Source organism: Eptesicus fuscus, chromosome 24, assembly GCF_027574615.1.
Source record: "Eptesicus fuscus isolate TK198812 chromosome 24, DD_ASM_mEF_20220401, whole genome shotgun sequence".
In the NCBI taxonomy this organism is placed as follows: Eukaryota; Metazoa; Chordata; class Mammalia; order Chiroptera; family Vespertilionidae; genus Eptesicus; species Eptesicus fuscus.
Window position 1 is genome coordinate 8026785 of NC_072496.1, and position 27710 is coordinate 8054494.

General features: G+C 53.0%; 2 protein-coding genes across 3 annotated transcripts; both read right to left on the bottom strand.

Moving 5' to 3' along the window:
* Positions 1 to 1279: 1279 nt before the first annotated feature.
* MTARC1 (mitochondrial amidoxime reducing component 1) lies at positions 1280 to 17671 on the bottom strand. 2 transcript variants are annotated; one of them, XM_008149895.3, is made up of 7 exons: positions 17231 to 17667; positions 14340 to 14513; positions 11305 to 11467; positions 9378 to 9518; positions 5966 to 6027; positions 5806 to 5877; positions 1280 to 1775 (listed from the first exon to the last, which is right to left on the bottom strand). In XM_008149895.3, the coding sequence occupies exons 1-7, from the start codon at positions 17536 to 17538 to the stop codon at positions 1649 to 1651; spliced, it is 1047 nt and encodes a 348-aa protein (XP_008148117.2). In that variant the 5' UTR covers positions 17539 to 17667; the 3' UTR covers positions 1280 to 1648. The 2 variants fall into 2 exon arrangements, with proteins under 2 accessions (XP_008148117.2, XP_054568907.1); XM_054712932.1 differs by lacking the exons at positions 5806 to 5877; positions 5966 to 6027 and having other exon boundaries at positions 1683 to 1775; positions 17231 to 17671.
* Positions 17672 to 18862: 1191 nt separating this feature from the next.
* On the bottom strand, positions 18863 to 27613 carry MTARC2 (mitochondrial amidoxime reducing component 2). The gene is made up of 8 exons (XM_054713095.1): positions 27275 to 27613; positions 26545 to 26718; positions 25211 to 25373; positions 23633 to 23773; positions 22439 to 22500; positions 22279 to 22350; positions 21244 to 21361; positions 18863 to 19931 (listed from the first exon to the last, which is right to left on the bottom strand). Exons 1-8 carry the CDS (start codon positions 27553 to 27555, stop codon positions 19926 to 19928), a joined length of 1017 nt encoding a protein of 338 aa, XP_054569070.1. The 5' UTR covers positions 27556 to 27613; the 3' UTR covers positions 18863 to 19925.
* Between the last annotated feature and the right edge of the window lie 97 nt (positions 27614 to 27710).

Below are 27710 nucleotides of genomic sequence, written 5' to 3' on the forward strand. Positions count from 1 at the left end.
TCGATGTTTCTCTCTCTTCCTCTCCCTTCCTATCTGAAATAGTTAAGAATATATTTAAAAACGCATTTTTATTATCCCCAAACATTGGTGGTGCGGAGCCAGAGTCTTCCCCTGGCCTGGAATGGGGCAACTTGAGGTGCTATCATAACCCACTAGTTCATTTCTAAGAACATGGTGGGAGCACAGAGTGTCTGTTCTTGCTGATGAGAGATCCTAGCACAGGGCGCATGCTTACATAGGTGGGGGCAGTAGGGGCCTGGGGTAATTCTGCTCGTTGTGGTGGGAGGCAGCACTACCTGGGAGGCGTTGCCATGGAAGTCAGGCTAGCAGACAGAAGAATGGTGCCTCTCATCCATCCATCCATCCATCCATCCATCCATCAGTGAATGCAGGTTTGGAAAACGAGTCCGAAGACAGAATGCTTCCACCTAAGACCCATGAACGGAGAGCTAGTCCAGGATACCCTTTCCTCCTCCCCTTTGCCCTTTGAAGCCCTAGTCCCATCCTTCCACTCGGGAGAAGACAGGAGGACGCATCCCACAAGAGGCCTCCTCCACGTGACCAGGAACTCACTTAACAGCCTTCCCACGAACGCGTCTCTCCTGCCGACCTGACTCCCTGCCCCCGGCGGGCCCTTCCCGGAGGTCAGAGCAGCGTCTCCAAGGGGATCAGCCTGGGGGAGGGTGGTGTTCAACGCCAAGTGCAGGTCTCCAGGGCCTTCGGCGGGCTGCTGGCCTTGGGAGGGCCGTGAGGCGTGCAGGACTTCCCAAAGCTCCCGGTCCCGGAATTCTCTGAGGGGCATCCCTCCAGGCCCGCCTCCAGAACTGCACGGACCAATTAAACTCAGGGAGGTGCCCTGTTGGCTGTGGCACCAACACCCTGGTCACACCTATGATGGGGGCCACTCTGTCCACCATCAGGCACTGCTGGAATGGGTCCCACTCTCAGAGTTCCGGGGGCACCTGCCTGGACTCCCGGCACAGGTGGTGACAGCCCCATGGACCATGTCCCAAAGTCACACCTGGCTGGTCAAGCTCACCCGGCCTCCAGCCACAGATCTACCGACCTGGCACCCCTCCCCCAGGCACAACCCCTCCCCCCCGCCCCCAGGTTACGCTCTCCGTGCCCTTTCGGGGGGCTCCCCTGGGGCTCGAGGAGAAAAGCCACGTGACATTCCAGCCTTGCTTGGGGAGCTATTTAATTCCCATTGCGTGCCCCACACCTGCGGTCACAAAACCTTCTAGAACATTCATCTCACTCGCCCACTCTTCCTCCTTCTCTTCTCTTTCCCTAAGGGGTACCAATGACATGACGGAGGTGAGCGCTCCAGGGAGGTGAATAAAGAGGAAGGAGAAAGAATTATTCCACAATCATAGTTAAACACGGAATTCTCAGACGCCTGTCAGTCAGGTGGCTTCCGGAAGTCCGACTCAGTCATGGAGACTGTATTTTTTTTTTTTTTTTTTTGCCTTGAGCCTCAGGACACTGGAAACATCGAGACACAAGGAAATCCACAAGAGCAAAGACTCGGAAATCAGAGATCTCAAGAAAACGTGGAGGCGGCGGCTCCAAAACACGGTATGTCAAGGGGTGGCATTTCCGAGGGCATTTTCCAAGGCACCTGCTCTCCCGGGACCGGGGGTTCCGGTTACTGGTCCAGCAGGTACACGGCGTCTCCCACTCTGATTGTCCCTGGGTTTTCCGGAACCAAGTACTGTCCAAAGAGAGGCGATTTTCCGTATAATTTTTGCTGAGAGGGATCACACAGGCGGTAACTACAGCAGGAGAGAGACCATGATGAGTGACAGCCACACAGAAGCGAGAGCTCAAGCCACACCTGGTTCCCTCTGAGCTGAGGTGAGTGAGAATCAACCCCACAGGGCCCTGGGGCCCAGCTCCAGAGAGCGCCCCCCAGTGCGCACACCGCAGAAGTGCAAGCAGTGGCCACCTCGCGGCATCTTTTCTCCAGGTAACGGTCCCTGTACTTGATGTGCTTAGACATCCGTCATCACCTTCCTTCTCCCAGACACCCCTCCTCCTGACTCCTCATGTCTTGTCAGCACAACCACCATCGGACCAGTGGTCGGCAAACCGCGGCTCGCGAGCCACATGCGGCTCTTTGGCCCCTCGAGTGTGGCTCTTCCACAAAATACCACGGCCTGGGCGAGTCTATTTTGAAGAAGTGGCGTTAGAAGGAGTTTAAGTTTAAAAAAAATTGGCTCTCCAAAGAAATTCCAATCGTTGTACTGTTGATATGTGGCTCTGTGGACTGATGAGTTTGCCGACCACTGGGCTAGACTGTATTCCTTTTGTAAGTGTGCTCTGGTCTTATGACTGCGGGGCCGGGAAGCGTTCAATGGCTCGCCAGGGCCTGAAGAAGAACATTCCCACTCTGCAGTCTAGTGTGCCACTGCCTCTACCTGCCCTCGCCAGCCTTTGCAAACCTGCCCCTCTCTGCCCCTTCCATGCCCCCAGGCGGCACTGCCCGGGCATCCTCCATGTCCTGTCCCCTCTGCATTTTACTGGTTTGGTGATTTTTCTGAAATTCCTGCAGGATGCCCCAGATCCCCGTGCATTCAAATTCTACCTCATCCTCAAGGCCCAGCTCCATGGCGCACCCCCCGCGCCCCCCCGCCAGGGAGCAAGCCCAGGATCCCCCACCGAGGGTAACTGCCCCTCCGCAGCGTTCTCCACCGGCCCCTCCAGCACTCACATGCCTGGTCGGGTAGTTTGGGGCACCTGTCTCTGTTCTACAAGATGGGGAGTCCCTGGAGGCAAGGAACTGTGTCCAGGTCCGTTCAGCTACTCCCACCAGCGTGGGCCCAATGTCACGGGCGACCCATAATCGTTTGCGGGACCGATGAATGAGCCGGTGAGTAAAACCCTCTGTTGGCAGCAGTATGGGCGTCTGTGCCGGGCATCAGATGCAAGAGGTCCCAGGAAGAGCGAGCAGATGCGTGGGAATAACATGGCAAGAGTGTCCTCCTGCCCCTCCACCCGGAGAACGTTTCCTTTCAGTATGACATAGGAAAGAAAAGCCTGCCCGGCCCCCGTGGCTCAGTGGGTCAGCATTGACCTAGGAACCAGGAGGTCATGGTTCAGATTCCCGGTCAGGGCACATGCCCAGGTTTCGGGCTTGATCCCCAGTGTGGGGCGTGCAGGAGGCAGCCGATCAGTGATTCTCTCTCATCATGGATGCTTCTATCTCTCTTTCCCTCTCCCTTCCTCTCTGAAATAAATTTAAAATTTTTTTTTTTTTTTTAATAAAAGGGCCCTAGCTGGTTTGGCTCAGTGGACAGAGCGTAGGCTTGTGGACCAAAGGGTCCCAGGTTCGATTCTGGTCAAGGGCACATGCCTGGGTTGCGGGCTCGATCCCCAGTAGTGGGGCGTGCAGGAGGCAGCCAATCAATGATTCTCTCCCATCATGGATGTTTCTATCTCTCTTCCTCTCTGAAATCAATAAAAATGTATTAAAAAATATAAAAGGAGAGACTAATTCCTTCCTCATCTGTTCCTGCCAGTGGACGGCTCCCTGGGCCTCCGGCTGATGTTTTGAACACACATGCCCCCGTGCCCCGCCGTGGGTGGCAGCAGCAGGAGGCAAGGCCAGCGGAGAGGTCTCCCTGCTGAGAACCTGCCTGGGGCACAACGCAGCCCTCGGGCACCACGAGGACACGGGGGGGGGGTGGGGGGGGCCAGTGTGGCTCCAAGCACCCCACTCCTGAGCCAGGAGGCGTCTGGACCCCACCGTTTGCTTCGCTTCCCATGATTTATGTCATGCGGCCGGGCCCTTCTCGGCCCGATTTATGACCACCTGCCCCGGGGAACATAAATTACTACCTCCGTGGCAATTTAAATCTCCTGGGCGAGAGGAGAAGACACCTAGGCTGGCTGCTCTGTCTCCTGGGGGCTTAGGAGCAATGAGGGGGGCCCGGGGGGCTGCGGGGAGCCTGCGGAATTTCAGGAGAGCGAGCTGGACCCCGTGACCCCGGGTGCCCACCCTCGCTCTGTGTTTGGATCCATGATCCTCTGTAAACACAGGCTCCCATGGAGGGGGAGGGGGGCGCTGAAGAGTCAGAGGCGCGGCCCAGCCCACGGGGGGCTCTGGGGAGGCTGTGCCCGCCACTGGAGGCACCTTTGACATCCACAGGGGAGGGTGCCGGACGCCAAGGGACGTGCTGGTGGCAGAGAGAACCAGACGTGCAGCAGAGGATGAGGGTCAGTTCCCCCGTGGCTTGGCTGGTGGGACACAGAACCTCCCATTTCTGCCCTGCCTGCTACCTCACGGAGAAGAACACCCAGGGCCCGGCCGGCGTGGCTCCGTGGTTGAGCGTCGACCTATGAACCAGGAGGTCACGGTTCGATTCCTGGTCAGGGCACATGCCTGAGTTGCCGGCTCGATCCCCAGTATGGGGCGTGTAGGAGGCAGCTGATCACTGATTCTCTCTCATCATAGATGCTTCAGTCTCTCTCTCCCTCTCACTTCCTCTCTGAAATCAATAATAAATATATATATATTTTTAATATATTTTTTTTTTATTGAATTTTTACAGAGAGGAAGGGAGAGGGATAGAGAGCTAGAAACATCGATGAGAGAGAAACATCGACCAGCTGCCTCCTGTACACCCCCTACCGGGGATGTGCCCACAACCAAGGTACATGCCCTTGACCTGAATCGAACCTGGGACCTTTCAGTCCGCAGACCGACGCTCTATCCACTGAGCCAAACCGGTTTCGGCTATATATATATTAAAAAAAGAAGAATAGTGCAATGAATCCACAGTTATCACCCAGATTCTATTTATCAAGATTTTTGACACATTTTTTTCCCATGTTATTTTTTTGTTGTTGTTAATCCTCACCCGAGGATGTTTTTTCCATTGATTTTTTTTTAATTTTTTATTTTAGAGAGAGTAGGGGAGAGAGAGAGGGAGGGAGAGGGAGAGAGAGAAACATCAATGTAGACACATAGATTCGTTGTCTCCTGCACACCTCAGCCTGACTGGGGCTGAGGATTGTACGTGCCCTTGACCAAGAATGGAACCTGAGACCCTTCAGTCCCTGGGCCGACGCTCTAACCACTGAGCAACCCAGCCAGGGCTCCCATGTCATTATTTTTTTCCCCCCTAAAATAATCTGCAGCACATCCCAGACATCAGGTCACTTCCCCACATACGTTAACATCTTCGTCCAAACACACGGACGCGTCTTGCATCCCCGCAATGCCATTATCACACCTAATACATTCCGGTATCATCCAATACTCGGTCCGCGATAAAATTTGCCAAAATGGCTAAACAATGTGAGTCTGTTTTTTTTAATTGGTTTGTCTGCATCATGAATTCTCAATGAAAAAAAAACAAAAACAATTTTTTTTTCTCTCTCTCTCTCTCTCTCTCTCTCTCTCTCTCTCTCTCTCTCTCTCATGTCCCACATTCAAATGGTGGACAGATCCTGGTGGCATTGTCCTCCTCCCGTTCTCCTCCTCTCCCTCCCCGGGCCGTGTCACCATCCTCTCTCATGTACTGGTCTCCCTGCTTCTACCCTGACCAACGCCACCATCGAACATGGTCAGAGGACGCCTGTAAGTCACATCCCTGTCACTCTCCTCCTCAGCCCTCCCCTGATTTCCCATCTCTCTTCAGGGAACACATGGGGTCCAGCCCCACCCCCACCTCCCCGGAGTATTTCCCAGATCCGAGTCCCTAGGTCCCGTCAGCTCCAAGGCTGTGTGTGTGTGTGTGTGTGTGTGTGTGTGGTGGCATTTCACTGCTCCTTCTTGGAGATATTACAGCCCGTTCCTACCTCTTCAGGGTCTCCAGCGGCTCCTTCCTGCTCATGACGCCCGTGTCCGGGTCCACGGTGGTCAAAAGGCACCTGCACACACAGACCCACAGCATCGCACGGGGACACAGTGGCCTGGTCCCGCCCCTCCCTGTCCCGGGCAGCGGCGGGAGGGTCTTACCGGGAACAAGCCATCACCCTCTTCAGTTCCACGTCCCCAATGAGAAGCTTGTGCCACGAATCCTAGGGGACAGGACGCAAAGGTCACGTGAGCACTCGGGAGCCCTCGGCCCGACGTGTCCCCCGCATCTGAGATGGCAGAGTTTACGTCAGTCCCGTGAAGACACCCACCTTCCTGCCCCTCTCTCTGCCTTCCATGTGTCAGTTCATTCACCTGGAATGAAATGCTCCCTTTCCTCTCACTGGTCCAGCTGTGATTGAAGCCCGCCTCCTGCAGGAAGCCGCCCTGATTGACGCTGCCGGACTCCAAGGGGCGGGGAAAGAAGGGGGCAGAAGGAGTGGGGGGAAAGCGAGGAGGGGGTCTGGAGAGGCTGTGTTAGATCGCTTTGTGTGCGACTGAGGTGGATTGAGACCCTTAGGTCACTGCACACGTGCGTCTGTATCTCCTCCGGCCGGATAGGAAGAAATCAGCAGCAGGCCCGACAGCCTCGTTCCCTTTGCATCGGCACTGGAAGCTCCCCTATGGCTGGCCGGGGTCGCTGGTGCCTACTTTTCAGGACAAATCAAATCAATGGATTGCGCGCCCTCCGACCCAGCAGGGGAGATACGACATGCAAACAGGAAGCACTGAATAGCCAGCGTTCTTTTTAAAAGTCCCAGAGACACGGAGAAAAGGCCTTGAAGGTCTCGGGGCATGTGCTGGTGTAACAGTAGGAGACAGTCTACTGGGGGTGGAGAGGGCAGATCGTCAGGCTGCTGGGGTCACGGGAGGTCTGATGGAAAAGGTGGGATCTGAACCGAGTCTTCCGGGCGGAGGTTCTGAGAGGCACAAAGGAGCGAGCGGGGGACTCCAGGCGGCATTAGAAGGAAGGACACGGGGAGACAGGAAGGTCTGATTGCAGCCTGGCCTTCTACCCTCAGAGGCAGGCCCTCGGCCTGAGGGCTGAAGATAAAAACCCGGAGTTCAAAGGGACCTGCCCAGTACTTTGTGCATCATAACGCCCAGACAGAGCTCCACGCTCAGAACTTTACCTCTAAGAGTCTATATTACTCTTTTCAAAAATATATATATTTTTTTATTGATTTCAGAGAGGAAGGGAGATGGAGAGAGAGAGAGACAGAAACATCAATGATGAGAGAGAATCATTGGTTTGCTGCCTCCTGCACGCCCCACACTGGGGATTGAGCCCATAACCCAGGCATGTACCCTGACAGGGAATCGAACCGTGACCTCCCGGTTCATAGGTCGAGGCTCAACCACTGAGCCACACCAGCTGGGCAGTGTGTATTATTCTTGGTATGTGTATTGCAGGCTTTTCTTTTAAATCATGAAATGGGCCTCGTAACTGCCTATTTCGCAACAGTCCAGAAAGCGGGACACCTCGGTGCAGGGCAGCCCCAGCCTGTACTGTGTCCATTTCTCCACCGGGGGTCACTGACATCACATGAAAACATGAAGGATCCAAAAGGAGAGGATTTAAGCAGTATTCCCAGAGACCCTTTTATGTGCAGTGAAAACTGTTAGGGCCCCAGCCGGTGTGGCTCAGTGGATAGAGCACTGGACTGCGGACTGGAAGGTCCCGGGTTCGATTCCCGGTCAGGGGCACACGCTCGGGTTGTGGGCTCCATCCCCAGTGGGGGGCGTGCAGGAGGCAGCCGATCAGTGATGCTCTCTCACCATTGATGTTTCTGTCTCTCTTTCCCTTTCCCTTCCTCTCTGAGATCAATAAAAATGTATTTTAAAAAACTGTTAGGAATTGATTCACAGGTAAATTAGGTAAAAAACTGCACCCTAGAAGGAATCTATTTGGCAAAGGGGACGAAAAGGAGAAACTACTGTTCGTTCAGTGCACGCTACGGGCCCAGAGCCGTGTTAAACACGTGAAGAGCTCATGAAAGCCCTCCTACCCAGACACGGGGCCTGGAGGTGGTCAGAGACGACGTTTCAGAGGAGGGGGCTTGTAACCTGGGCTTTTAAAGAAGGCCAGGGGTGCCCTGACCAGGTAGCGCAGTTGGTCAGAGCGCTGTGCCAATACGCCAAGGTTGCAGGTTCGATCCCCGGTCAGGGCACATACAAGATCAACCAATGAATGCATAACTAAGTAGATCCACAAATCAACATCTCTCTCTCTCTCCCTTTTTCCTAAAATGAATCAATAAAAACATTTTTAAAAAATGTGTTAAGGGGATTCTAAGTGGGGCAAGGGGCAAGATTCGAGGTGGCCAGCAGGGAAGGGAAGAGCTAAGGGAGGGAGCCACAGAGATGTGTGAGGGAAGGTATGTCCGGCCGAAGCACCAGCACGTGCAAAGGTCCTGGGTGGGAAGGAGGCCAGTGTGGCTGCGGCAGAGACAGAGAGAGGAAAGGAGAGCGAGAGGACACGGAGCCCTGGACCTGGCCGGGTGCGGGATCGATCACACAGGGCCGCGACCGGCGCCGTAAAGACCCCATGTGTTCCCTGAAGAGAGATGGGAAATCAGGGGAGGGCTGAGGAGGAGAGTGACAGGGATGTGACTTACAGGCGTCCTCTGACCATGTTCGATGGTGGCGTTGGTCAGGGTAGAAGCAGGGAGACCAGTACATGAGAGAGGATGGTGACGACATGGCCCGGGGAGGGAGAGGAGGAGGACAGGAGGACAATGCCACCAGGATCTGTCCACCATTTGAATGTGGGACATGAGAGAGAGAGGGAGAGAGAAGAAAAAAGGGGGGGGGGCGTTTTCCCAGTTTGGGGCCTGAGCCAGTACAGGGGAGTCGGTATGTGGGAGTCAGAGCCGCCAGGCACTGAGACGGGCCAGGCTGGGGGGAGCAGGCGCTGGGGGAAACTCAGCCTCGGTCTCGGACATCCTGACCTTGAGATTAGCATCCACGTGGAACTATGCAGAAGGCAGCAAGGATATTCCTCAGGGGTCCTCGGGGTGGAGAAGGGTCCAAAGAACAGGCCAGAAGCATGAGCAGAGACAGAGGCTGCTACGCACCGCATGTGTGTGTCCTCCCAGAATTCTGATGTAAAAACTGAGCCTCCAGCAGCCGTGGTGGGAGGCCAGTCTTCCCCAAGAGGCCCCCGACCAACCAGCAAAGCACCTTCCCATCCCTGTCCCATGGTCCCTGCCCCACGGGCTCTCTGCTAAGGAAACGTGGCTCAGAAACTCGTCTGCTTCCTGGGAATTCTCCCAGGATACCTCAGCCCCGGAACTGTTCCCCAAAGCACATCTCTGCCTTGTCTATATCTGTGACCCCCCCCCTCCCAATACTGATGGGGGGCGAACGGGAAATAAAAAAATGAACTGCTGTGTTGTGCAGGGCCAATCAATAATGCACCTTTAGAAATAACCTAATGTCACTTCAAAGACACTCAGACCTTTAAAAAAAAAAAGTTAAATCCAAGGAAAAAGGCAAGGAAGGCTGGTGTTACCTCCGCATAGACGCCACAGCCCGAAATGAGGATATTGGGCCTGAAGTTCATTGCCTTCACTTTCTTCTCCAGCCTGGAGTTGAGATCCGCCAGCGAAGCCTCAGAGAGTATCAGGAGCGGGCTGGCGTCAGAGTAAGCGATCTGAAGAAGAAACAAACTGTTATGACACAAAGGATTTCCCAGAGGTCAGGCGGGTCTAATCCTTGGGACCCTCTCTTCTCCCTCCCGCAATCTCTTTAAATATTTCTCTAGTTCTTTTTAAATGTATTTTTATTGATCTCAGAGAAGAAGAGGGAGAGAGAGAGAGAGACATCAAGTGCATCAATGATAAGAGAGAGCCATTGATCGGCTGCCTCCTGCACACCTCCGGCTGGGGATCGAGCCTTAGACCCGGGCATGTGCCCCGACTGGGAAGCGAACCGAGACCTCCTGGCTCATAGGTTGATGCTCAACCACTGAGCCACGCAGGCCGGGCCTTTTTATAGAAAAGTCACAGTGATTCGGAAGGCCTTGCAGATAACGGGGATTACATGAGGGAGTGAAGTGGACATGACCTTGGGATCTTAGAACTGTCCATGGGCTAGTGCCCTTGGGGAAGTCACTCCAGCTTTTCAAGCCTCTAGTTTCTCACGGTTAATATCTTAACTGATACTAAGGCGGTTGGGCTCGATGACCTCATTGTGTGTGAATAAAAAAATCATTCACTGATTCCACGGATATTTATTTTTTATGCAACCTGCACATCAGTGTTCAAGACTCTTGCTGGCCCTAGCCGGTTTGGCTCAGCGGACAGAGCATCAGCCTGCGGACTGAAAGGTCCTGGGTTCAATTCCGGTCAAGGGCACATGCCCAGATTGCGGGCTCGGTCCCCAGTAGGGGGCGTGCAGGAGGCAGCTGATCACTGATTCTCTCTCATCACTGATGTTTCTAACTCTCTCTTCCAGTGTGCTCCCAACTCCACTGTTACAATGACTCCGTGCAGCCTTGTTCCTGGAAGAGCCGGTGTCGTCATTTAAGTCTGTGGATTGCCTGGCACACACCTATGTGCCCCACGGTGATCTGACCCCAACTGCAAACTGTACAAAGGCTGGACTCAGAGCATTAGCCTGCGGACTGAAGGGCCCCGGGTTCGATTCTGGTCAAGGGTATGTACCGTGGTTGTAGGCTCCTCCCTGGCCCGGGCCCTGGTTGGGGCGCATGTAGGAGGCAACCAATCGATGTGTTTCTCTCACATCGATGTTTCTCTCTGTCTTCCCTTCTCTCTTCCACTCTCTCTAAAAAAATCAATGGAAAAACATCCTCGGGTAAGGATTAAAAAAAAATAATAAGCCCTGGCTGGTTTGGCTCAGTGGATAGAGCGTTGGCCTGCAGACTCAAGGGTCCCGGGTTTGATTCTGGTCAAGGGCATGTACCTTGGTTGCAGGCACATCCCCAGTGGGAGTGCAGGAGGCAGCTGATTGATGTTTCTCTCTCATCGATGTTTCTAACTCTCTCTCCCTCTCCCTTTCCTCTCTGTAAAAAGTCAATAAAATATATTTAAAAAATAAAATAAAATAAAAAATAAAAATAATAATAAAAGGCCAGAGGGATGCAGCCACAGAATGGAGCAGAAGTTACCGCTGCAGACCAGCTCTGGAACCCAGGAGCACCAGCAGGCTTATGTAAACAGCAAGGTGATGCACCTGGCCAAAAATGCAAGCGTCTCCCCCAAATCAGCAAACTCAAATGTCTCCAAGGGATCGGCTACATTTTTGCAATCACCTGGGGGGGGGGGGAGGGGCACCCGCCTGGGGGTGGCCGCTCGCCTGGGGGCAAAACCACAGCGCCCAGCTCAGCAGACATGCGCCCTGCCCCATGGGCTCTCCGCTCCCAGGAAGCCTGCCTTCCATCGGTCACCCGAGGGCCAAAGCCAAGGGCACTCTCTCACCTGGTCTGTGGGCCGGAACACATCCTTTATCTGGTGGGGCTTTCTCGGCGGCATGTGAGGCTCAAAGTGCACCAGGCGGTAGGGCTGGGTCTTCAGGAAGCTGGTGATCCACTGGGCCGCTGCCTCGCCGCAGTCCCGGCCCTGGATCTCCAGGTCGTGCACCCTGCAGGGGGGGGGGAGGGCAGAAGCAAAGAGTGGGCCTGGCTTTGCAGATCGGGGGACCTTACCATGCCCCACCCACATCAGGAGACATGATGTTAGCCTGTCCCTGCTTCTGTGAATACCCCGTTTTCCCAAAACCACTTCTCTAAGAGACTGACTGTCCTTTCCCCAGCGATAATTCTTGGCTCTTTTGTCAAATATTGATCGACTCTGTAGGCATGTGTTTATTTCTGGGCTCTCGATTCTGTTCCGTTGATCTGTTGTCTAGTATTTTTATGCCGGTAATGTTTTGATTATTGTAGCTTTGTAGTATGGTTTGAAATCAGGAAGTGGGATGCCTCCAGCTTTGTTCTTTTTTTTTTTTTTTTCCCCTCAAGATTGCTTTATTCGGGGTATTTCGTGTTTCTATGCACATTTTAGGATCGTAGTCTTCTATTTCTGTGGCAAATGCCATTGGAATTTGGGTAGGGATTGCACTGAATTTGTAGATGACTTTGGGTCATATGGACCAGCGGATTCTGGACATCTTTGCCCTGAGAGTCTGAGCATTGCTCATTTGCAATTTCCAAACAGGTTCTTGGTTAGTCTTTGGGGCAGGGGCCAAAGCCTATACGGGATCATGCAGCACGTTTTCACGCCATTGCAAATGGGTTAAAAATTAAGGGATGAAAATTTTCACCACGAAGAAGTATGGGTAACAATCTAACTGTGGCAGACAAACAGGAGCCAGGAGATAGACAGACGTGAAATACAAATTGCAGCAGGCATATTAAAAATGCACATTAAATCAACATGAAATCCCCATTTCCCCCACACAAATGGCAAAATATCTTTGACCATAACGGTCAGAATGTAATTAGAGAGATATGCCCAATACATTGCTCGTGGCTATATAGCTGGTATAACCATTCTGCAAAGGAATATATCAAAAGCTCAATAGCTTTTGATTCTAACAAAACCACTGCTAAATTCCCCCCCCAAGAAAATAATAGGAGATATTAACAAAGACTTATCTATAATAATAAAAGCATAATATGCTAATGAGACCGGACAGCCAAACGACCTTCTGGACGTCCTTCCAGATGTCCTTCCGGACGAAGCCAGGGCTGAGAAGGCCAAAGCAAGCCATCGCGGCTGCGAGGACCGAGCCCCTTACACAAATTTCGAGCATCGGGCCTCTAGTGCAGTGGTCGGCAAACTCATTAGTCAACAGAGCCAACTATCAACAGTACAACGATTGAAATTTCTCTTGAGAGACAAATTTTTTTAAATTAAACTTCTTCTAACACCACCTCTTCAAAATAGACTCGCCCAGGCCGTGTTATTTTGTGGAAGAGCCACACTCAAGGGGCCGAAGAGCCGCATGTGGCTCGCAAGCCGCGGTTTGCCGACCACTGCTCTAGTGGAAAGATATTTATCACATTCTTCCTCATACCTGGAAAAAAATTAAAAACACTTCAAATGTCTAAAAGTAGGGACGTGTTAAAATGCAGAAACAACACCCACAGAAGGAAACATTTTTACCAACACAAAAAATTGGATTTTAGAAGATTTTTTTAACGATATAAGAAAATATTTATCAACTTCAAGACTCTAATTTTTTTGAATCATTTCAATTTGGTTTTAAAAATATTAGCCATAGAAAAAGAAAGGAAATATGGCAAAACACTAACTATAGTTATTTCAGATGGGTTTTGTTTTTCTTTTTTCTTTTTGGCATTTTTCAGTTTTTCAACTATGAGTATATATTTGTTTTACAATCAGAATAAAACACCAATTATAATAGAAGCATATTATTATGCTTAAAACTCCAGGATATTCTAAAAATTATATTGGTTCTATAACTGGTTGCATTCTATGAACTTTCAGGGGTCTTTGGACCTTTTGCAGCTAACTACATTTTTTGATGTGACACGCTCTACAATATGGATTACCTTTAGCATTTCTAATTCAAAATGCAGCAACTGGAACAAAAGTGTAATTAGACCACTTTTTAATTCTCCCCACAAGAGGATTAAAAAATCAACTCTACGCCTGATTTCTTAGAAGCAATGCTAGTTTCCCCGGAATCACTGCTTCCTGTCGCCCCTCTGATGTTGGGGGGACGAGGGGTTCCTGGCTGACTCTCCCACTCACTGGGACTCCAACCCCCGGTGACTGCAGGTCCCAGCTGCCTGTTTCTATTCTGGGACCTCCTTTTATTTTATTTTTTTAAAAATATATTTTATTGATTTTTTTACAGAGAGGAAGGGAGAGGGAGAGGAATAGAGAGTTAGAAACATCGATGAGAGAGAAACATCGATTCAGCTGCCTCCTGCACACCCCCCCCCACTGGGGATGTGCCCGCTACCAAGGTACATGCCCTTGACCGGAATTGAACCTGGAACCCTTCAGTCCGCAGGTCGATGCTCTATCCACTGGGCCAAACCGGTCAGGGCTGGAACCTCCTTTTATTAGACCTGAGTATCACGGGTCACAGAGCCATCTGTGACTCTCCCCTATCTCACACTGGGACTGCATCTCTGGGTCATCTTTCCAGGCAGAGTAGGGCCAGTCCAAGGCCATCCATCGGTCTACTCTCACCTCTTCCAGGCCCCTCTCCCCAGTCACTCCCACCCCACACTGGTTCTTCAGCCTCTGGGGGTATCCTCTGTCCCTCGCTGACAGGTCGATATGCCTTTGTCCCCGGGGTGTTCCAACACGGGACTTCTATGGCCGTCAACCCCACGGGAACCCACATTTCTGAAAACTTCATGATCCCGAGGACTTGGAATCCATAGCTAATTGCTGACCACCTTTCTCAGGATTCTCTCCGAAGTTCGAACTTTCTCGAAACACTCACGCCAGGGCTTTAAGAACGGCCAGCAACGTACCTGCACTTGAGCACGGGGTTGGTGGAGGGCGTCTCGATGGGCAGCAGCAGGTCCTGCATGTAGGCTGCGCTGAGGGTCAGGGCGTCCCCCTCGCAGGTCAGGGACACCAGGACCAGGCGCGGCTCCTGGCGGGCAGTCACCATGTTCCCCGCCTCGTTGATCACCAGCCAAAACCTGCCATTTGCGAAAGACAAGATGTGCATGGACCGCCCCGACAGGCTGCCCGTCTGTAGGGCCTCCAGTCACGCACGGTCGGGACCCCGTGGGCCTGCTGTGTGAGTGACTGTGTGTGTGTGTCTGTCTGTCTGTCCGAAACATCAGCTCAGCAGCCCAGCAGGACTGGGTCTTTCCGTTCATTTCAAAGGGTCTCATAGCCACTCAAGCATCTGACATAATTTCTACAGGACATTGCTGAGCTCCTGGATGGGTGGCACAGAAATCAGAGATGTGAACTATATTTTCATCTCGAATGAAAGTCGGACCACTTTCGTTCAACCCGCCCCAAGGAAAGGACAATAATATATTTCCCAGGAAGACCTCAAGGCCCGCAGAGCCTGACCCACAGCAGGGCTCCCGCCCACTGAGGTACAAAGGCTCTTGCTATATTGTTCACAGAGCTTGGGGTTCAGCTGACCACATTCAATGCCATGTACACCTTGCCAAAGCCAGCCTCCCCTTTTTTTTTTAAAAAAAGATAATGTTTCTGCATTCAGAACTGTGAATTCCACAATTTACCGAAAGGTCTATTGTTAATATGGACAATGGCATTTCTGGCCAGGACTCCTGGTCTAGAGGTACTTCCCAGAAAGAGAGGGGAAAAAAAAAAAAAAAGGAGAAATAAGAGCAACAGAAAGAATCGTTTCCACAAGAAAAACCATGCAATTGTGTAAGTTGCCTCTCAGCTCCCAAGGGAGCTACACATAAGGATGTTTGGGCGATTTCGGTTCACACTGGATCGGATGATTACCATTGCAGAGGTGAGCTTGTGCTAGGGGGATCTGTGCACATAAGAAGAAAATATGGCCCTAACCGGTTTGGCTCAGTGGATAGAATGTTGGCCTGTGGACTGAAGGGTCCCTGGGTTCGATTCCAGTCAAGGGCATATACCTTGGCTGCGGGCACATCCCCAGTAGGGAGTGTGCTAGGAGGCAGCTGATCGATGTCTCTCTCTCATCGATGTTTCTAATTCACTATCCCTCTCCCTTCTTCTCTGTAAAATCAATATATATATATATATATATATAGAAATATATATATATATGCCTAATATGCAAATTGTCCCTGAAGGAGTTCGACCTGGAGTTCGATTGCTTGCTATGATGAGCGCTGTCCACCAGGGGGCGGCATGGAATGAAGGAAGGCCCCTGCTGGCAGCTGGAAGGCCCTGATCGGCCCTGATCAACGGCCAGGCCTAGGGACCCTACCTGTGCACGATATTTGTGCACCGGGCCTCTAGAGAGTGTGTGTGTGTGTGTGTGTGTGTGTGTGTAAGAAAATATGGCAGGTACTTTGGGTCATCACCCCAGCCAGTCGTGGGGGTTGAGGTGTGCAGCTACATTAGAAGGAGGTCAATGTAAGCTCTTCCCTGAACTACCCTTTCATCATCATTTTTACATTTCCAGCTCAAGCGATGATGCCGTTCCTGACCTCCCCAAAACGTTCCTGGGGTCCCTTCCCATGCATCCTGGCACTGGTCACGCGGAGTCAGCGGCCACAGAGGACTGCATCTCCGGGTCACATTGCTTGGCAGCAGGACAGTGAAGCGTGTACCCCAGGGTCTGGCACCAACGCCAGCTCTTACGATTGCCCTTTGCACTGTGAGCTCAGTACATCTATTTCCAACCGACACAGTGAAAGGGCAATGCCCTTGGCCTCCGGGCCCACAAAGTCAATGCCGCCATCCTCCGGAGTCCTCCGTGCAAACCGTGGGAGAGCTGGGACTGCTGGCTTCCTCCCTGAAGCCAAGAGGCAGGGCTCACCTTCCCAAGGTGTCACCATGCCCTCTATCGGGGAGCAGGAAGGAAGTGGCAGCCCTCAGCCCTGTGTTACCCACAGAAGCGGTGAGGGCTGCTCAAAAAGGAAGGAGTCTGAGGTGCAGACTTACAATGAGGCCCGGGGTGGCCTGAAGCCAGACCCCGAGGAGGACAAAGCCGCTTGCTCTGGGGCCTTTGCAGCCTTCACCGAACCCCAGGAGTTCACATCACTGAACCCCAGGAATTCCCAGGGATTGTGCCTACCCAACAGAGCATGGATAGAACCGCTCTTCTACACGCACCAGGGCGCAAGGAACCAGAGTCCAGCCTCCACAGCACGTGGCTCGGAACCGGGTTCTTAACCCATAAAAACCAGCTTGAGAGAATTAGGGAGAATATTAGCTCAGCACATGTATTGTTGTTGTTTTTTTTTAACTGATACAGTACAATGACATTGCAATGGCGCTTTTTAAGCTGCAAGAAACCTGAGCGTCAAGTTTCCATCCTAGCCAGTGGCCGGCCTAGGAGCGCTCTTTGAATGGGGCTGGGAGATGGCTCCACGTTGCCCCAAGTTCTCAAGAGACGGTGAGAAAAAATAGCGAGGAGAAGAGCTGTGGGGGGCCCAATCCTGGCTCAGGGCTTCTGCTGGACATGCCCGGGGACCCATGCCACAGCTCAGCAGGAGCGCAAGATGCGCAAGAGCCCTTGGGGAGGTGGAAAGCCGGCCAGCCCGGGACAGCAGGTGGCAGCCCTGGGTGCTCAGCTCCAGGTGATGCAACCCTTTCTCTTTTCCATGTCCCGCCCGCTCTGGGTTACCGGAAGGACCCGTGAGCGCCCCTGCAGCCTCCCGCGTCCACCCCATCCCCAGCAGGTCCCCGCTGCCCATCCCCATCCCCACCTCGCGGAGCCAGCCGGTACCTGTCCCGCAGGTGGCCGCTGCGCAGCCCCAGGGCGGTGCACTCGGCCTCGCTCACCGCCACCCCCTTGCAGGACTTGACCGGGTAGATCCACAGCTGCGCCACGGTGCCCACCTGCCGCCGCCGGCGCCCCCTGCGCCGCACCCGGCGCCAGAGGACCTTCCCCAGCGCCACGGCGCCCAGACCCAGGCCCAGCGCCACGGCGCCCAGGCCCAGGCCCAGCGCGGCCGTCCCGAGCCAGGAGGGCCTGGGCGGCTCGGGGAGGCGCAGCACCCGCACGTAGAGGTGGTTCCCCGCCGAGGAGCCCATGGCCCAGCGGCTGCAGGCGGCGGGCGTGCGGGGAGCGCGCGGGGTCACCGCGGTCACGTGCGCGCCAGCCCCAGCTCGGGGGTGGAGGGAGCTGCTGGGTGGGGGGTGACCCTTGGACGGAGCCCTGGAGGGCAGCTCCGGAACCCCCGCCCTCCGGCCTATCAGAGGGCCGCGTCCTCCCGAGGGGGTGGGGCCAGGGCGCGGGGTGGGGCCAGGGCGCGGGATGGGGGCGTGGCTCAGCCTTCCTTGCCCGCGGCGTCCGGGCGCGTGACTAAGGCTACCAGCTGCCCATTGATTGATCTGCATGCCTGTGGCCTGTTTATTCAACCTAAAACGGGCCAAAAGGGAAAATGTGCAAGGCAAAGCCCGAGTTCGAGTTAGAAACCAGGCGGCGGGCAGCTCCCAGGCTTGGGGAGAGTGGGGTGCGCCCAGGTGTCCTCGCCACCCTCCCAGGGGCGGGAGTCTGGGGACAGATGCATCTGTCCCATTCATTCTCCAATCTCAGGGCACCCTCTCCTTCTCCCCAAATCCAGGAACATCCCAGAACAACACAGGGCTTTGGACCCCATATTCTCTATAGAAAAAACAGCTCCGAGGCCTTAAATGTTGTGCATTTCTATTTCTCTCTCACCCTAATTTCTCTTCGGAAATTTTTTAAAAATATATTTTTTTATTGATTTCAAAGAGGAAGGGAGAGAGAGAGAGAGAGAAACATCAATGATGGGAGAGAATCATTGACTGGCTGCCTCCTGCACGCCCCACACTGGGGATGGAGCCCACAGCCTGGGCATGTGCCCTGACCGGGAATCTAACCGTGACCTCCGGGATCATAGGTCGACACTCAACCACTGAGCCACACAGGCCGGGCTCTCTTCAGAAATTTAAAGGGAAGATTTCGCTTCTCTATGTTAACGGTGGACTTTAAAGGTAGCATGATTTTTCATCATTTCCACAATTTACTCAGGGGTATAGCGAAGTGAACACCTTGCCCTCACAGGGGACGGGGGTTCATTTCAGTCCCAGAACCTGACACAGGGAAACGAGGGCAGGAACAGCTGCTCCTACTGGCCACTGGAGAAGTCTCCTCCCAGCCACCCACCGGCCATCTCCGCCAGATGGACTGTACCCCCTGATGTCCCGTCCCCCACCAGGGACAGGAGGTCATGTTCGTGGAGTGGGACTGTGTCTCCGCCAGGCAATCGAAAGGGTGAATGGCGGTGACTGAAGTTCTAATTAAAAATGAGAACGCCCTGGAAACAGGCTCATACATACCGAAGAAGTACAACACTTATTAATAGGAAAGGGACCACAAAATTATAGGTCGGTGAGTTCATTCACATATTTATTACTTCAGTGAGAATTTTTGTTGCGTCATACCGAAAGAGTTCATTTCTCTTGGTTACCAAAATAAAAAATGATTTGCGCCTAAAAATCTTTGGGCAACCTTTCTTATTCCTATTCCATTCTCAAACTTCCGTTCTCTTTTACATCCCAGTTCTCTTCTTGATCACACCTAGATTTCCAGGCGGCGTATCCGGCAGTTACACAATCACTTTTATACAGCTTAAGAGAGGCATAATTGAATATAAAAACAAGGTTTATAAAATAACTGCCCTAACTCAAGTACAACCTTGATTCCATGGTGGTCGGGTCAAAAGTACATGAATGGAAGGTCCCTAGGACTCAACAGCCATGTAAAACCAACGAATAGAGCCCTGGCCAGTATGCTCAATGGTTAGAGCATCTGCCCCCTGAAGGTTGTGGGTTTGATTCCCGATGAAGGGCACATACCTGGGTTGCAGGTTCGATCTCCCACCCCAGGCAGGGCGAGTTTGGGAGGCAACCAATCAATGTGTCTCTCTCACCTCTATGTTTCTCTCTGCCCCTCCTTCCCTCCCTCCCACTCACTCTAAAAATCAATTGAAAACATATCCTCGTGTGAAGAACCGACTAACAGAATTTTGTGTGTTCATCTATAAAGGCACATCAGGAAACCTGCTATTCTTCATTTCGCCTCAAACAGGGAATGGGAGGTAATAAAATGTAAACGTTTGGGGAAAATTGGGCAGCTTTTCAGCAGATTCTTTATACTTTCTTCACTCGTCAGAATTAATGTCAGAAGTGGAAGAGCTACAGTACCATTCAAAATCATTCTATGGATGATTTTATTCATTGAAACAGTCTTCCTCACCTAAAATCTATATAACCTCCTTATCCCCCAAATCACCTCTAATACTTTCCTTGCATTAACTCGGAGCAGGAATAACTCCAAAAAGTCAAAAACGAAGGTTCGTGTCCAGGGCGAAGACGACCAGAGGCTGGTGATGGGATTCTCCCAGGCGGCGTTGTTATTGTAGTTAAAATCCTGATTGAAGTCTCCTGGATGCTTACATCTGGAAAAATAACAGGAATTTCTGATTATTTGCTTATTTCTCCTACTGGCCATACGTAAATCAAATGCCCACAAAACAGCCACTTATCAAAATGCAGGAAATAGAAACCATGGCTTGCACCAAATCACCTTAATGGGAAAAAGTCGCCTTAAGACGGAGTCGCCCACCCAGTTCTGCCAACAGCTCAGAGCGAGGGGTGTCTCTCCCAGGACATGACGGGGTGCAGATGGGAAAAGCCCTTTGGAAAGCAATTGGTCAAGATGCTAAAAAACATGCCGAGACCCCATGAGTCAATAATTCCACTTTAAAAATGGAACTTATAGGAAAACACTTCATTTTAAATGCTCTGCATACGAACACATGTACTACAATATTATTTCTTAACAAAACCGGGCATAGTCCAACTGTCAAATACTGTAGGATGATGTAATGTTATGAAGCCATCAAAAATGGCATTTGAGCCTGGCCAGCATGGCTCATTGGTTGAGCATCGACCTATGAACCAGGAGGTTCCAGTTCGATTCCTGGTCAGGGCACATGCCTGGGTTGCGGGCTCGATCCCCAGAGTGGGGCGTGCAGGAGGCAGCCAATCAATGATTCTCTCTCATCATTGATGTTTCTCTATCTCCCTTCCTTTCTGAAATCAATAAAAAAATATATTTTTAAATGACATTGGAATAGATTGGAAGGCTATGAAAGTGCTTATGATATAGATACTGTATATCTTATAGATACATGATATATGTAAGATATATATATATGTGTGTGTGTGTGTGTGTAAATATAGGATGTCCCAAAAAATGTATACACACTTTGAATAATTATTAATTCTAATGTGTTAAATCTGAAAAGAAAGAAACATCAGTTGAGCTATCTGTTGTTACAGTATGTATACATTTTTTTGGGACTGTGTGTGTGTGTGTGTGTGTGTGTGTGTGTGTGTAGCATATGATATATACAGTATATCAGAGACAGAAAAAAAATAAGTATGTAACTCTTGCGGGTCGCTCACCTTAATGGTCTTATTCTGAATAATACCCCCTAGAGAGCTGGGCACACATGCCTGTCATTGTAGCGGCCCCAGCATCAGCCTCTTATATGGAATGGGAGCGTGGGATGGGCAAGGCTGGGTGGGGGAATACAGATGACTGAGGGGATTAAAAATAAAGGGCATTTTCCAACCCCACAGGTCAGAATGCAAGCTGCTCACTCTTCCCACAAAACGTAGAAACATCTGAACGCGAGAAAGCGTGGCGGGGACTTCAAGGCACCGCCTTCCGCAGCAAAGCCGGCCCTTCCCCACGTCACTCACCATCTTGTACACGGGGTCGCCCACTTTCAAGCTTCCAATTTTTTCCACCGAATAATAGATCCCAAAAAGTGGGGACGACTTGTATATTTGCTTCTCCGAAGGATTACACAGGCGGTAGCTGAAAGAAGCCGAAATTCATCCTCAGGAACCAAAAAGCGTTAATAACCTAAGTGCTTTGGCCCTGGCCGGTGTGGCTCAGTGGCTAGAGCCTCAGCCTATGGACCAAAGGGTCCCGGGTTTGATTCCAGTCAAGGGCACATACCTTGGTTGCAGGCTCCTCCCAGGCCTGGGGCCCTGGTCAGGGCTCATGCAGGAGGCAACCAATCGATGTGTTTCTCTCACATCAATATTTCTCTCTGACTTTCCCTCTCTCTTCCACTCTCTCTAAAAATCAATGGAAAAAGGTACTTGGGTGAGGATTAAAAAATAAAAAATAATAATCTAAGTGCTTTTCATAGAATTCCAGCTTTCACCCCAGGTTACTTATAAATAAGTGGCAGAGGTTTCTCTTTCTCATTGATGTTTCTCTCCCTCTCCCTCTCCTTTTCTTTCTCTCCAAAATCAATAAAAACATTTATATATTTTTTAAAATATATTTTATTGATTTTTTTTTACAGAGAGGAAGGGAGAGGGATAGAGAGTTAGAAACATCGATGAGAGAGAAACATCAACCAGCTGCCTCCTGCACACTTCCTACTGGGGATGTGCCCGCAACCAAGGTACCTGCCCTTGACCGGAATCGAACCTGGGACCCTTCAGTCCGCAGGCTGATGCTCTATCCACTGAGCCAAACCGGTTAGGGCATAAACACACACACACACACACACACACACACACACATATATATATATTTTTTTTTAATTGTCAAAAGCACTAAAAGATGCATCCAGAAACAAAGAGGAAGCAGCACTCACAATAACCGATAGACACAAATCAACCGGAAGGCAGAGTGGAAGGTGCCCAAACAGAGCACCTGCACCCACAGGTAGTTCTAGGCGGGGATCATATTAAAAACACACGGGACACGTGTCCTACCTCTTCAGGGTCTCCAGGGGCTCCTTCCGGTCTATCACTCCGGTATCTGGGTCCACCGTGGTCATAATGCACCTGTCAGGCAGGAGCCATGGGTTAGGTGACGATTAAGAACCGATGGGCGTGCCACACCCCAGGGGTCAAGTCTCGCGAGAGTCCTTACCTGGGGCAAGCCAAAACCTTTTTCATTTCCGTGCTGCCAATTCGGATTTCATCCCAGGTATCCTAGGAGAAGAGGGAGCACTATCTGTTGAATTAAGGCTTCATTCATCTTTTTTATTTTTAAATTATTTTTATCCAGATGTTTGCATAGCTCACTCTTTACTTCACCACAGCCTCATTTTATTTTTTAATATATTTTTATAGATTTCAGAGAGGAAGGGAGAGGAAGAGAGAGAGAGAGAGAGAGAGAGAGAGAGAGAGACATCAATGATGAGAATCATTGATGGGCTTCCTCCTGCACGCTTCTTATTGGGGATCGAGCCCACAACCCAGGCATCAGCTATTGGGGTACATTCATGAGCTGACCCGAATCGAACCTGGGACCCTTCAGTCCGCAGGCCGACGCTCTATCCACTGAGCCAAACCGGCTAGGGCAAGGCTTCCTTCGTGTTTAAAGCAGTTTATTCGTTGGCTGGTACCAGCCATGAAACGAAGCACAAGAAAGCAGTGCAAGAAGACGCCGAGGAATATCTCCCAAAAGGACTCAAAGGTGATTGGGGAAGGAGTTTTCCGCTCTGCCAACCCTGAAGGGTCGGAGTCGGCCCTGCGAAAGGAGACAACAATTTCCATTCTGATGCAGGGGTGGGGAACGTCCGGCCCGAGGGCCGTATGAGGACCTGGAACTCCTTTGGTCTGGCCCTGCCAAGGCATTAGGGGTGAGTCCATGAAATGTTTGGCCAACAATAGCAGGCGAATTTTTAAGTTGAGCCTTTCGTATGGCCCGTGAATCTACACTACTAAAAGAGTAAGATGCAAATTGACCATACCTTCACAACACCCACTAGCCAATCAGGAGTGAGTATGCAAATTAACCCAACAAAGATGGTGGGTTAATTTGCATACGCAGGCACCAAGCGGCCAGGGGAGGGGCGGGACTCAGGCGTTCCGCACTGCTCCAGCTGCTCCAGGCCTCTGGGCAGCGTGGGAAGGTGGGAAGGTGGCTCCGGGAAGGAGCGAAGATGGTGCCGGCAGCCAGGGGAAGGAAGGCCCGTTCTTGCATGAATCTTTGTGCATCGGGCCTCTAGTGATGTTATAAATATCCAAATGGCCCCTGGCAGAAAAAAGGTTCCCCACCCCGGCTAGTGTCTTGAACAGTACGTCTGAGCATGACGCACAACAACAGGGAGCCACTGACCTCCTCAAAGGCATCACAGCCCGTCACCACGATATTTGGCCGGAACTGGTCCATCTTCACCTTCTTCTCCAGCCTGGTATTCAGGTCCGCCAGGGAGGCCTCGGAGATGATCAGGACCGGGCTGCAGTCCGGGTAGGCCACCTGCGCCAAGAGCACGGCCCCATCAGGCCTCGCCGCCTCGTGACAGTCCCTGGGCCAACTGCAAAGCTAACCAAAGTCTACAAGCAAGCCCTCGCTGGTCTGGCCCAGTGGATAGAGCGTCAGCCTGCGGACTGAAGGGCCCCAGGTTCGATTCCAGTCAAGGCCACATGCCTGGGTTCCGGGCTCAATCCCCAGCAGGGGGCGTGCAGGAGGCAGCCGATCCATGATTCTCTCTCATCATTGATGCTTCTCTCTCTCTCTCTCTCCTCTCCCTTCCTCTCTGAAATCAATAAAAACGTATTTAAAAAAAAAAAAGTCTTGCCGAAACCGGCTTGGCTCAGTGGATAGAGCGTCCACCTGCAGACTGAAAGATCCCAGGTTCAATTCCGGTCAAGGGCATGTACCTTGGTTACGGGCACATCCCCAGTAGGGGGTGTGTGGGAGGCAGCTGATCGATGTTTCTCTCTCATCAATGTTTCTAACTCTCTACCCTCTCCCTTCCTCTCTGTAAAAAATCAATAAAATATATTTAAAAAAAAAAAAAGTCTAGAAGCAAAACCACCCAAGTGCAGAAGGGGAGAGGGGATGCTTCGAGCTTGGAAATGCCCAAGTCAGCTCTGGGCCTCAGGCAAGGCTCCCCGGCCACAAACTGCAGGCAGCAGTCAGGCTGGGGGCCAACCTCCCCCTCCAGATCCCCCTTTCCTCCTCGTTCTGCACTCCAGCGCCCAACAGGTGATCCCCCTCCCACATCACCATCATCAAACAGGGGAAGCGTCTGCGGCCAGTCAGCTCCACTGGAGTAAGGATGTCTTTCAGCTGCCACCATGCCCTCAACATGCATTTTAATGAAGCACCTACTATGCGCCAGCCTTGTTCCAGGTGGGGAAATTGCACAGAACAACGCAGGTACAAGGCCATGCACTCAAGGAGCCTGGGGATCGGGGGGGCCTGGGGAGACACCCCGAGGAGCGTGCGTGCTATTTTAAACCTTATGTCACTGCAGAGCCAAAGGCACGGGGCGCAGTTTCGTCACTGGAGGTGCCTTCCCAGCACCCGAGAAAAGAATCCCGCGCTGCCCGTGAAAGCAGCGCTGGCTCGGGGAGAGCCCGCTTCTGAAATGTTAGGGAACCTGCATTTAGTCCCAAACGAACCTCTCGCGTTCACCTCCCCAACCGTTTTCTCCTGAGTGCCTGAGAGTCGCTCCTGGCTTCTCCCTGCACAGGGGTCCCCCACATCCCACCCTCCACGCATCCCACTTCCCTCTCCATCCCCAACACCTGCCCAGGTGGCGCCCTAGTACCACTCACCTGGGCCAGACTACCCTTGCCTGACTGGGGTCCCCAGAGAGGCTCTTTGTGGGCCGATTAGGAGGCAGAAAGAGCCGGGTGCCAGGCAGGCGGGCGGGGGGAGGGGAGGGGCGGGTCTCTGGCGGCTCACCTGGTAGTCCTGCACAAAAGACGGGAAAATGTTCCTCGACGCCCTTCCCTTCATGCTCTGTTCGAACTGAACCAGCCTGAAGGCCTCCGTTTTCAAAAAGTTGGTGAACCACTGAGCGGCCTCATCGCCACAGTCCCTGCCCTTAATGTCAAGACCAAAAATCCTGCAAGGGCGACAAGAGAGACCAGGGTCACGTCCTGCATCGGCAGGTCCCGGGGCAGCAGGTGGGGTCCTCGGAGCCCGAGACGCTGCCTTCCTCGTGAGCTTCGGGACGCCTCAGCTGCTGGACCGGGCGGGGACCACAAGGATTCAGGATGCTTTTGGAAGAGGACAAGGATGCAACGCTGCATAGAAGTCATTCTGCTGGAACAGAAAGAGACAGACCCTAAAGGCTGGCTCTTCCCGCTCCCTCCGTGTTGGTACCGATCACACTTTCTGATCGTCTATATTAGTGATGCTTTGCCACCTCAGGGCTTTGCTGATTCTAAAGCAAGTGCCCCTCCCTGGGCTAGAGGTAGTGAACCACTAGGCTTCCATACACATGCCAACCAATCGAGAGCCTCAGCCCCAGCCACCTCCTCTGCTGCTTTTAAATCCCAGACCCCTATCCCCTGCCCTAATCACCCAGAGCCAGGCGCCAGGCTACCAGGGGGCAGCCCCTACGTCCCAGCACCCACTGGAATTCCCCACAGCCGCCAATCCTAAGCCTTTATCCTCCTCGCAGTCCTTATCACATCTTTCCTGTTCCCTCTGCCTCCTGACCAACCTGGAGCTCCCCCATGTGGCCCTGCGTGGCTTGGGCCCCGTGTCTAGGGACCGGCGAATATATATATTTAAAAAAAAAAATCTTTCTTTGTGACAGTCATTTCCTTGCCTGCGAGTCTTACCACGTCTGATTAAAACAATTCCCAGGGCCCGGCCGGCTTGGCTCAGGGGTTGAGCATCCACCTGTGAACCAGGAGATCACGGTTCGATTCCCAGTTGGGGGCACATGCCCGGGTTGCGGGCTCGATCTCCAGTGTGGGGGGCGTGCAGGAGGCAGCCGATCCATGATTCTCTCTCATCATTGATGTCTCTATCTCTCTCTCCCTCTCCCTTCCTCTCTGAAGTCAATTTAAAAAAATAAATTTTTATTTTAAAAATTCCCAGGTACCTTAAAGCAATAGCGTGCACCTGATCACACCTGATCACCGGCTAGATCCCAACTCAGTCTAGACTGCTCATGAACACTTCCTTCACCAGTCCCATCCCCTCCTGTGCAAAGAGAGGGTTCAGGGAGGAGCCTACGGAGGGAGGCGGGGCCTGTCGCAGGTCCCGGGCCCCAAGCTGAGCACCTGCAGTCGTGCACCGAGTTGGAGGAAGGCAGCTTGCTGGGCAAGACCAGCTGCTCCGCGCCCGGCGCCCTGAAGACCAGGCAGTCGTCCTCGTAGGCGATGGAGACCAGGACCAGGCGGGGCTCCTGCCGGGCCGTGACCATGTGTCCGTCTTCCTTAATCACCAGCCAAAACCTGCGAGAAACAAGCCAGGGCACACTCGGGACACCCTCCTCCCCCCCCCCCCCCACAGCCCCCCAGCCCCCTAGGGCTGCCCGCTGCGTTTCTCTTTCACCAAACCCTCGCCCTGGGCCTGGACGCGGTGGGGAACGAGCCCCAGCAAGGCCAGAGCCCGAGCCCCGAAGCACGCCTGGGATTCAGCGTTGCTCCAGGCCGCCCCCTAGTGCCGATGGCATTTTATGTTTCTGCAGTTGTGCCAAAAGCAAAGGCAGAAAAGTTTATAACCAGGTCAGGCTCCGTCCTCCTACCCAGAAGGAACTTTAACCCCTACCTACCTACCTTCCCCAATCTGGCTCAGGCATGAACTTGACCTTCCCACCAGCTACAGGATCAAAGGCAGCCCCGGAAACCCAGGTGGTAAACCTCTATTCTCCTTCCCGAGGGGGAATGGGGGAAAGGTAAGCCCCCCCCACTCCGGTCTCCCCCCCCCTCCGCAACCCCAGCAGGTCCCGCGCACACATCCTCCGCCCGCCCCCCCCCCCCCCCCAATCCTGCGCTCGCTCCGCCGTACCTGTCCCGCAGGCGGCCGCAGCGCAGCCCCAGGGCGGTGCACTCGGCCTCGCTCACCGCCACCCCCTTGCAGGACTTGACCGGGAAGATCCACAGCTCGGCCACGGTGCCCACCTGCTGCAGCCGCCGGCGCCGCCGGGGCCGCGCGCGCCGCCAGACGATCGTGCCCAGCGCCACGGCGCCCAGGCCGAGCGCGGCCGCCCCGAGCCAGGCGGCCCCGGACAGCGCGGGGCGGCGCGTCCCGCCGAGGCGCTCCAGCAGCAGCGAGCCCGCGGCGCCCATGGCAGGAGGGGAGGCGGGCAGGGACCTGGGAGGGAGCGGGGCGCACGGGGCGCTCCAGGCCCGGAGGGGAGGAGCCAGACTCGACCCAACCCCGGGAGGGAGCACCGGCCGTGCGCGCGCCGGGGCGGCCCCACCGGTTACGCGCCGGGAGGATG